General features: G+C 55.8%; 1 protein-coding gene across 10 annotated transcripts in view; it reads left to right on the top strand.

Annotated features, from left to right (window-relative positions):
• The window catches only part of BRD1 (bromodomain containing 1), a 55137-nt gene extending 49870 nt beyond the window's left edge, over positions 1 to 5267 (top strand). For 5 of the 10 annotated variants that reach the window (XM_023221698.2, XM_023221699.2, XM_023221701.2 and 2 more), the window contains 5 exons: positions 883 to 1018; positions 1521 to 1648; positions 2514 to 2623; positions 2809 to 2963; positions 4139 to 5267. In XM_023221698.2, coding sequence (XP_023077466.1) covers positions 883 to 1018; positions 1521 to 1648; positions 2514 to 2623; positions 2809 to 2963; positions 4139 to 4322 — 713 coding nt within the window. In that variant the 3' untranslated portion in view covers positions 4323 to 5267. The remainder of the gene's footprint in view (positions 1 to 882; positions 1019 to 1520; positions 1649 to 2513; positions 2624 to 2808; positions 2964 to 4138) is intronic. The other 5 variants (XR_002733548.3, XM_023221703.2, XM_023221697.2 and 2 more) reach the window with 3 other exon arrangements.
• The last annotated feature ends 5588 nt before the right edge of the window (positions 5268 to 10855 follow it).

Genomic DNA, 10855 nt, shown 5'->3' with positions numbered 1-10855 from the left:
CCCCGTCTCAAAAAAAAAAAAAATTCACACGCCGCTTCAGCTCTCACACCCAGAGCTGCCCTGGCAGGAGCATCATGCCCCTGTTGTGACTCCCGTGGGGGACCTCGTGGGGGAACCTTGGGCGGATGTGTTGTTCCCTGTTGACTGACATAAAGTCAGGCCTTTTTAGGGGGAAATACTGAGATTTGCCTTGTTTTTCAAATGTTGAGATGATGGAATTGTAAACTGTGTTTTGTGTAGCTGTGTATAATATGTGAATGCCAGTGATCGCAGCTTCCTGGTGAGTGAGGCCGGACGCACTCAGACACGGCGATGGCCCCAGATTCTCTGTTTTAAAGTGTTTCGTCAGCATTTTTGACTTCGTGTTAACACTTGTCTTTTGAACCAAGGTTTTTTCTTTTTAAAACCTGATTTCCTATTCCCTGGAACTCTGCTCCTGTGAACACGATTTTGTGTCTTTCGTGACCCCTTCAGCCTGGTGAAGGGTCCGTCCAGATGCGGCGTGTGCCCACGTGGACAGGCCACCCCTGTGTTTGCACTCACAGGTTGCACATCTGCTCCTGTGGCAGGCTCACGGCACCCTTTCTTTGCCTTCACTGAGCCTGTTTAAAGACCTGGGCTTGTCAAGAGGAGCATCATCACGGTGCTCAGCAGACTACTGTGCTCAGAGCTGACTGCAGTGTGTTACATTGGTTTCATTTAATGAGTAACTTTGGTGTCTGCTTACTGTAAGGACTGTACTCTGGGAGTGAAAAGGAAGATGCCGTCTTGCGTGTCTGTGAAATGTTCCTTGTAAGATGTGTTCCAAGTGTAACGTAGTTGGGTCTTGCTTGGGCACGCCCTGGTTGCGCTGAGCTCAGGGCTGGCCTGCCTGTGTTCCAGGTCTCACCAACGGCTTTGGGGGTACGAGGAGTGAGCAGGAGCCAGGCGGCGGCCTGGGGAGGAAAGCCACACCCCGACGACGCTGCGCCTCCGAGTCCAGCATCTCCTCCAGCAACAGCCCGCTCTGCGACTCCAGGTGGGCCCCGCGGCCCCGCCCTTCCTGCCACGCAGCCCCTGGCGCCACCCGCCCTGCCTGGCCATCCTGGAGACCAGGACACTCCAGCTCCCATCTTAGTGCCCTCTGAAAAATCCTGGCCCGGGATTCGTGTGTGCTCTGCCCGTGTGGGTGGTTTCCCGTGCTGCGTGTTAATCTGCTTGGTCGAGTTCAAGCAGAAGTAGGAAAAACACTCCGTGAAGTAGGAACACAATGTTAGAAACTGCAATTAAGTTTATACTTGGTCTTTTCCTCCCAGAATCTGGCAGTGAGCACAGCCCTGTGAAGGCCACATTGGCCTCCTGAGTCCCCGCTGCCACAGGCTCACTCGCTCCAGACCTGTGCACCCACAGGCCTGCCTGGCTGCGGGGGTGTCAGGCAGGACGCATGGCCAGCTTGGTGGCGGGCAGCCCACGGGACGAAACCTGAGTGAGGCTGAAGCCAGGGGTGGGACACCTGACTCCCTCTGCTCTTCCTCCCGAAGCTTTAGTGCGCCCAAATGTGGGCGGGGCAAACCGGCTCTTGTGCGAAGGCACACGCTGGAGGACCGCAGTGAGCTGATCTCCTGCATCGAGAACGGGAACTACGCCAAGGCGGCCAGGATCGCAGCGGGTGAGTCACCCGGACCCGCCTCTGTGGCTCTCCACACCTCCCGGTTAGCGTCTTAGGGCTCGACTGCTGAGGACTGGACTCTGGCTCAGGGAGCACGGTGCCCTGTGTGGAGGCCAGCCTCCCGGGGAGGGGTTCATCACACACCGAGGGGCTCCGGGCTGCAGCCCTGCTGGGGTGCCTGTGGAGGTGGCGCCTCCCCCATCCTGCCTTCGTTTCCCTGTGGAACGTCCAGCTCTGTGTGGCTCCTGGCTGCCGGGCACTGTCAAGGCTGTCTGGGGTTGTTTAGGTTCAGTGGTCATTTGTGGCTGTACAGGGGACTGACTGCAGGGTGGGTGCCCCCAACTTCAGGCCCCTGGGAGAGGGGGAGGACCTGGGGTTTGGGGTTGGCACGGCCCTCACTGTGGAAGGCAGCCATGCTGTGAGGGAGCATCAGGACGGAGACCCCCCCCCCCCGGTGGGAGGGACAGCAGGGAGCTGGTGTGGTGGAGGGGGAGCCAGGACTTTGGTTTTGGATTTGGGGTGTCAGCTGCATAAATGAGGCAGGAGCACGCTGGGAGCCCCGTCCTTGGGGCAAGGAGGGCTCAGAAGGGACTGTGCTGGGCACCTGGAGTCAGAGCCTTCCCGCCCGGAGGGCAGGGGATTCTCTGGGTCCGTGGGAGGCTGGTGGGCCCCAGGTGGGCTGCAGGGACAGCGGGGGATGCAGGGCCTGGACTCCACAAGAGAGGCAGTGGTGCTGCCGGGGGTGGGTGAGAAAGGCCTAGGAACTGGGCTGTGCTCCGGAGACCCCACCCTGTTGCTGTGTACCTTTTGTGGGGCGGCAGGGCATGCCCCCTCTGTCCTGCTGACGCCGTGCCTCTCTCCGCAGAAGTTGGCCAGAACAGCATGTGGATCTCCACTGATGCTGCCGCCTCAGTGCTGGAGCCCCTGAAGGTGGTGTGGGCCAAGTGCAGCGGCTACCCCTCCTACCCGGCCCTGGTGAGGATGGCTCTCGTGGTGCCCAGGGCCCTAGCACCTGCGGGTCCCGAGGAGGCTCACAGCTGGGGGCGGGGGTGGTCCGAGGAGGCTCACACTGCTGCGGGGGGTGGGGGTGGTACAGTGACAGGTGCAGTCGTCAGTGGGTGTGAGCCTCACAGTGACCTCAGTGGGTCCTTCTCGTGCAGATCATTGACCCCAAGATGCCGCGTGTGCCCGGCCACCACAACGGCGTCACCATCCCGGCCCCACCCCTAGACGTGCTGAAGATTGGGGAGCACATGCAGACCAAGTCCGACGAGAAGCTGTTCCTCGTTCTCTTTTTTGATAATAAGAGAAGTTGGTGAGTCAAGAGGCCTTAGACTCCGGGGACCGGCTGGGATGGTTGTGTGGGGGCCGTGGGCTTGGTGACCTGAGTGTCCCTGTGGTGAGCAGCCTCTTTATCTGCTGGGCCCTGGCACAGCTAAAGTCGGAGGTGGGTGCTCTGCTGTTTGCCTGGTGGAGAAGGGCACTGCCCAGCACCCCCACTGGGACTGTGGACGGGCACTGAGCACAGGGTCTGTCTCTGTCTGATGGCTTCCTTTCCCTCTCGCCTGAGCCCCATTGGCCCGGGCCATCTCTTCTCTATTCCTTACCCGTGTCCGCTGTAGTGTTGGGGGTCCCACTGCTGGGCTCTTGGACCCCTGTGCTGCAGGACACGGCCCCTGCCCGGGCCTGGCCTCTGGCCCTGTGCTCAGAGCCTTCCGTCCCGGCGTCACCCAGCTCTGCTCAGACGTCCACACCATCACAGGAGGCTCCCCCTGTGCCCTGGCCTGCTTTTTCACACAATGCCTGGGACTCTGATGTGCCAGGGTTCAGACCCCAAGACCCCTCTGTGTAGGACACGCTGGCAGCACATGCCTCTGGGAGGAGATGTAGCCCCAGCTGTGCCCTGCGCACGTGGCCCAGGCAGGTGCTTCCTGGTTCCCTGTGGACTGGCTGCTCTGGGGACCTGGCGCAGAGGCTCAGGCCACCTGCGTGTGGTGTGTGTGCCTGGAGCATGGCTGGCAGCACAGGCATCCCTCCCGTCTTTCTCCTCATCGCCCGACCTCTGCCTCTCTGGCCACATGGCCATTGCTCCTTGTCAGGCCCTGAGCGAGGCCCACACCTTGTCCATCCGAGGGCCCCTTTGGTGGGGTCTCCCCAACCACCGGCCCCTGCCCCAGGGCCCACCCTGGCTCTGGGCTTCGTGTGTGCGTGTCTTGTCACTCAGCAGGCACCAGGAAACGTTTTGGAGGTGGAGGAGGAGGTGATGGTTTTTATGCCTTACTCAGCTCCCCATATCCCCAAGCGGGGGAGGGGAAGGAAGGGGTGCACCCCTGGCCTCGGGCCTGTCCCTCCACAGGGCCCAGCTGTCTTGGTGGTGCTGAGCAGGGTCCCTTTCTGTCAGAGGGCAGTGGATGTGTTAGATGATGACATGGAGCATGTTGAAGCACCACGTGCAAGCAATGATTTCCCCATGTTTTTCCTTTTAAAAAGGCAGTGGCTTCCTAAGTCCAAAATGGTTCCCCTTGGTATTGACGAAACTATAGACAAGTTAAAGATGATGGAAGGGAGGAACTCCAGCATCCGGAAGGCCGTGCGGATCGCTTTTGACCGCGCTATGAACCACCTGAGCCGCGTCCACGGGGAGCCGACCAGCGACCTCAGTGACATTGACTGACGGCCCGGCTGCCAGCACGGGTCTTGTCCATAGTGTCGATAAGCTGTACATGTTTGTATATTGTTCAGAACTTAACTTATTCTGATTTTTAGTTGTAGCTCTTTAATTCTTTTTCCCCAGGGAGGGGGGAGTTTTATTTCCAGGTTTTCTAGGAACCCATCTCCGTCTGGGCGCTGTGAGTGGGGTGGGCGCGTCCGGGCAGCACAGTGCGTCTGTCACACGACCCCGGGCCGTGCTGCTGGCGTCACTTTCTTTGACATGTAGCTTTTTCTTAAAGACTTTTGAATGTTTAATAATTTTGTAAATCATCCTCTTTACACAGAGTACCACTTATTTAATAAGACAGGATGTAAATTTACAATGACAAATGTGTATTTTAAGCGAGAAAAGGACATTATTTTGAATGGTACTTTGTGGAAAGGGGGAGAATGAAGTTGTGCTGTGTACATCACTTGCAGATCACCAAAAACACCCCGCTGCCCGCGCCCGCCGGCGGGTTGTCCCCGCGCCCGTCGTCCCGCCCGCCTCAACCCGCAGGTGTGCCTCCCAGCGGATTATTTATTGTAGAAAGTGTATTCATTTGCTTTATAATGAAAAATACATTTGCAAAGGTATATTGATATGCATTTTTATACAGGCACATAAAAATTCAACTCGGCTTGGGAGCAGAATGCATTGCATTGTATAAATGACTCTGGCCTGTGTGTACTTTGATTTTATAACTTGTAATCTTTTGTTTACAATGAGGGGCTTTCTGTAACTTGTTTTAATTTAGAACACTTTGGTAGCAATAGAAACTTTGGATACATTTTTGTATGGTACATGTGATGTATATAGAATTAGTACTTTATTTTTATTTTTAAGAGGTAAAGCATTATGTTGGGGAAAGTAGGGTGGGTTTCCAAATTTGCATTTTTTATATTAAAAATAAAGTCAAGATTTGGACGGTGTGGCCATTTTATTCCTACAGCCCTAGACGGCTGGGTGAGCCCCGAGGACAGGTGGGGTGCTGACTGCAAGGGGCGGAGACACGCCTTTATCCTAAAAATTGTCATGGGATGGCATTATTTATTATTTCACCTGATCATATTTTATTTTAAAATTTTAATTACATAAAAGTTTTAAATGCTTTTTAAGCCTACACCGTTTGTAACATCTCCGTAGAAACTTGGAAATAGTCTTCCTTAGATAGTTTCTGTCCTGCATCTGGCAGGTGCTTCCTATCTATCGTGGCTCTCCTTCCCACAGCCAGCCCCGCCCGGCAGGCCCCTCCCCACCGCCAGCAGCTGGTGGCCCCCAGGATCACCCACCGCCCACGCAGAAGGGAAGCGGGTGCAGGAGCCAGGTGGAGGCCCAGGCGCACTCAGGGCTGCTGAGAGGCCCAGCTAAGGGCGGGTGCAGTTTGTGCCCCTTCTCTTTCCCACACAGCCTCATGGTGCTGTCGAGCGGAATCTGCTTTCTAAGCATGGGTCTGAGCGGAGGGAGATGCTGAAGCTTTGAGCTTTTTGTTTCTGGCTTAACCTTGGTGGATTTTCACCCTCTGGGCATCATGTCTTGTCCAGGGGAGGGGCTGGGGAGGGCCTGGAGCTGTAGGGACAGAGGGCTGAGGTGGCGGGGAGTGGGGGGGCGGTACTGCCTGGGCTGACCACATAATATGTGGTCAACTGCAGATCAATTTTTTTTTTTTTTGGAGACAGTCTTTTTCTGTTGCCCAGGCTGGAGTGCAATGGCTCGATAGCTCACTGCCACCTCCGCCTCCTGGTTCAAGTGATTTTCCTGCCTCAGCTTCCGGAGTAGCTGGCACTGTAGATGCCTGCCACCATGGCTGGCTAATTTTTGTATTTTTATTGGCAATGGGGTTTTGCTATGTTGCCCAGGCTGGCCCCAAACTCCTGCCCTCAAGTGATCCACCTGCCTCAGCCTCCCAAAGTGCTGGGATTACAGGCTTGAACCACTGCACCTGGCCAGCTGCATGTTATTAATTAGACATAAAATGCAAAATAAGATGATGTAAACGCAAAGGTGTGAAATAGGATTGGGACCTGCTGAGCGCGCCTGGCCTGGAGCATCGCCCCTCTGCAAAAGCAGGACTCAGCATGCCTTCTCTGGTCCTTGCTCTTACAGGGGGGTGAGCTGCTGTGCGTCTTCCAGCCACTTTCTGGGCTGCTCAGAGGCCTCTCACAGGTTTTCTGGGTTGCTGCCACTTGCAGGGGTGCTGAGGCCGAGCTCCTCCCATGCGGGGCGTGTCCAGGCGCCCTCTCTGAGGGCTTGGCAGGTACAGGTGGGAGTGCGGCTCTGGGCTGCTGTGGGGGCTGGGCAGGCTCCTGGAAGACCTCTCTGTGTCCGGCTGAAAGCGCAGCCCGAGGGGAGGTTCCCGGGGGGGGGGGGGGGGGGGGGGGGGGGGGGGGGGGGGCCGAGGAGCCGGCGGGACTCCCTGAAGGCCCAGGACCTTCCCTAAACAAGGTACCGCGTTCTGGAAGGGGTGGGGTCGCTGTTTTTTTCTCAAAACCTGCAATGACCCCATGCTCGGAGGACTGGCCTCCACGCCCTGCTCCAGTGCTGCCCCAGGGCCCTGTCCTTGCGGAATCGGGGCCTTGGGCTGGACACTGGGGGCTTCACGGAGCCGCGCCTGGCGGGGCCAGCGGAGCAAAGGCTGGGCAGTCCCTGGGTAGCGCTCATCAAAGCCGGGCGCTGCTCCCAGAGCCGAGGTGCAGAACCAGAGGCTGGTTCCGCAGCGCTAACGAGAGAAGAGGAAGCGCGCTGTGTAGACGGCTCTCATCCTGTCGGGTGACCCCTTCCTCAACTCCGTGGACGGGGCTCAGGGGTTCGCAGCGGCTCAGATGCAGATCCCGGACTCGCCCGCCGTCCGGTCTTGCGCTCTCCAGGGTTGTCTCTCCCAGGGCGCGCCTGGCCACGGTCCTCAGTCCTCCAGGCGGTGCACCCCGCTTCAGTGTGGGGAGGGTGGGCCTGTAGGTTCGGGAAGTTGGTGCCTCTTGGCTTCTCAGGAGGAGGAGGAGGGAGCAAGAGGCCCCCTACCTTTCCCACCAAAACCTGAGGCTTTGACACCTCCCTGAGCCCACGGGCCTGGCACCCACCTCATGAACAGATCCATTCTGGCCCAAGACCACCAGGACCGGAGCTGGCTGGGGCTGGGGAGGTGCCCACACGGCCCGCACCCCCCTGACTTCCCCGCAGCCTCCCCATCTGGCTAGAACCTCGAGCCTTCCCAGCCCCCGGAGAGAGCACCTCGGGGTGGGCATCTGAGACCCAGAACACTCAGGGTATGAAGCCGCCATGTTTGGGAACCAGGTTCACAGTGTGGCCTGTTCTGACACCACTCGGCCCTGCCTTGGCTGAAAAACCCTTGGCAGTAGGTTAAAAAGAATGAGGAGGAACTTAGTACACTGATGTGAAAAGGCCTTTAAAATAGAGTGCAGAGCAATTCACTTTCCCTGGGTTCCTGGGCTGTGCCCTAGTGAAGCTGACCCACTGTGGGGGTGCCCACTGAGTCTTGCTCACCTCCCTGGGTTGACTGGCTGGTGGGGGTCTGGAGTCTACACGATGACTGGCTGGTGGAGGTCTTGGGTGCAGGCAGGGGGCTCCGTATCCAGCGTGGGATCCCAGCTTCCTGCTCAGGTGTGTCCAGCTGGCCTTGTCCCCTGCACCTGCTCCTCCCAGGTACAGCTCCCCACCCAACTGTGCAGGGTTGGCATCTGACGCCCTCACATGGAGTCCGGCTCCTCCTTCCCTAAACCCAGCACTGTTTGCTTCTGGAATTGGCTCAAAGTTAAGCTGCTCCGTCCTAGCTTGGGGCGTGAGCAGTTTGGAGAAAGTCGATCTGTTTTTCCCATTTCTGAGGCTGTCGTGGGCCTTGTCAGCGGGAGGGCGGGCTGTTCAGAGAGGCTGGGATGATTCCAAAGTGTCCTGCGTGGATATTTCATGAAATTACGATTCACTTACAATGTTCTGCTCACCGACTCTTAATGCAGCTGTACCTTATCTCATTACAGTGTTTCTCCTGTTGCAAATGAAACACATCTCTTGTTGGTCCCTCGCCTGAGTTTTAACACCAGCCCAGCTGTGGGGACTCCCACCCTGAAGCACCAAGACCCTCCAGGGTCCCCCTGCCTCCTCTGACTCCCCACCCCCTCCTGTTGTACAGGTGAGGACAGCCAGGTTCTGGGGCTCAGCAACCCCCACGGGAGAGCCAGGTGGGGGTGGGAAGTAGAGCCCAGGGTGGGTTAACCAACCCCCACCTTGGAGGATCAATGTGTGGCAAATGCACCCACATGTGGCGCCTGCTGGTTTATGGAGTTCAGTTGTTATTATCACCTAGAATTAAAAGCAAATGAAAAAAACATTGAGGAGATGGCTAGTTCCAAGACGGCAGCACAGAAGCCAGCTGGCTTCACTCTCTGCCACAGAAAATCCAAGACAAATATTCAGCACCAAGATTATCTCCAGCAACATCCCAGAACTCAGATACGAAGACAGACAGCTCCCAGGGCCACAGAGAAGCGAATAAACTCTGAGCAAGCAGTAAGAGAACAGGAATTCTACGTCTATGCTGTCCGTTTTCCCCAGTCTACCTGCACCAAGCGTGGGCAAATCTCCCCTGACTCACGGCTTCTGCACTGGAAAAATGAGATTAAGGTGGACTGCCAGCTTCCCTGCTATCTTGGGCTCCCTGGCAGGAGACTTGTTCTGCTTCAAACCAAGGGAAGCATTCAGAATGCTTAAAGGAGAAATACCCCTGAGGCCAGCCAGAGACAAAGGGAAGAGGTGGGACTAGCATCTCCAGCCCTAAAAGCTGCCCTGTAATGCAGCCAAAGGAGGCACCAAGTCAGGCTGTTGAGCTACATGGCAGGAGGCACAGTCCGTAGGTTCCCCGGGCAGACCTCCGGCCAGTCTTCCCACACTGCTGGGGTATCCCCCTGTGGGACCTCCCCGATTTGGGACGGGAAGCCACACTCTGATCCTTTGTTGGAGCTGAGGAAAACCTGGGCTTATGTTGCCCTCTAGTGCTGAAGAAGGAGGCAGCAATCTAGCAGAAAAAAAAATTCAACAGGTACATCGCAAAGAATCTCTAAGCAAACATATCCAGTAAAAACCAAAACAAGCCAGACCAAGAAGACTGGAATAAATAACTAATCCTTCAATGCAAAGACATAGATGTGCATTCACAAGAAACAAGCAAACGGGGAACTATGAACCACTTAACGGGACAAAGCGCCTCGTCCCTAATGAGATGGCCACATGTGAGCCTCTGATCAAGAATCCAAAATAGCAGTTGTGGGGAAACTCAGTGATCTCCGAGACAACCCAGAAAATCAATTCAGAGACTTGTCAGAGAATTTTAACAAAGATATTGAAATTAAAAAATCAAACAGAAATATTGGAACTGAGAAAAACATCTGCTGAACTGGAAAATTGATAGAGGCTCTCAATCGCAGAATGGGTCAAGCAGAGGAAAGAATCAATGAGCTCAAAGACAGGCTACTGGAAAATACACAGTCAGGGCCAGGCATGGTGGCTCACACCTGTAATCCCAGCAGTTTGGGAGGCCAAGGCGGGTGGATCACGAGGTCAGGAGTTCAAGACCAGCCTGGCCAACATAATGAAACTCTGTCTCTACTAAAAATACAAAAATTAGCTGGGTGTGGTGCCATGTGCTTGTGGTCCTAGCTCTTTGGGAGGCTGAGTGGGGAGGAACACCTGAGCCCAGGAGGTTGAGGCTGCAGGTAGCCATGATTGTACCGCTGCACTCCAGCTTGTGTGACAGAGTGAGTCCCTGTCTCTTTGTATCTATCTATCTATCATCTATCTATCTATCTAGATAGATAAAGAGATATACTTTATATATATAAAGATAGAAAGACTTCAAGTAAACAGCCTAACAGTGCGCCTCGAAGAAATTGAAAAGCAAGAATGAAGCAAACCCCATATTAATAGAAGGAAGGAAATCATAAAGATTGGAATAGAACTAAACAAAATAGAGACTAGAAAACAAGACAAACAATCAACAAAACAAAAAGTTAGGTTTTTGAAAAGATAAACAAAATTGACCAACCTTTAATTAGACTAAAAAAAAAAAAAAAAAAGAAAGGCAAGACCTTGCAGAGGTTGGGGCTGCGTGCCCACACCTGCCTGAGGCGGCTGCCCCAGCCTCCCGCTCTGGCTCTTGGTGGACACGCGGCACTCCTGCTTTGATGTCCATTTGGCCACAGGGCTGGTCAATGGGGCTGGAAGGCCCCTGTCCAGCAGTCCGGTTGGTTTGGTTCCCATGCCCACTATGGACTCAGGTCCAGCTCTCCCCTGAGGGCGTGGGGTCCCCATGCACCCTGCCCTGGGTGTGCTGCTGTGGGGGTGGCTGCAGGCCACGGGCCCCCTGGACTCCTCCCCGTCCTGCTCCCATTTGGCTTGGCTGAGCCGGGTGGTCATTTCCTCCCAACCTCAGGTGCAGCTGGCACAGGCCCACCGGCCATGGGGTGGCCTCACTCCCCACAGGGGCCGTCATGAGGGAAGCCCCTGGG

This window comes from Piliocolobus tephrosceles, chromosome 19 (genome assembly GCF_002776525.5).
Source record: "Piliocolobus tephrosceles isolate RC106 chromosome 19, ASM277652v3, whole genome shotgun sequence".
Taxonomy (NCBI): Eukaryota; Metazoa; Chordata; class Mammalia; order Primates; family Cercopithecidae; genus Piliocolobus; species Piliocolobus tephrosceles.
This window is presented reverse-complemented; position numbering and strand designations above follow the sequence as displayed.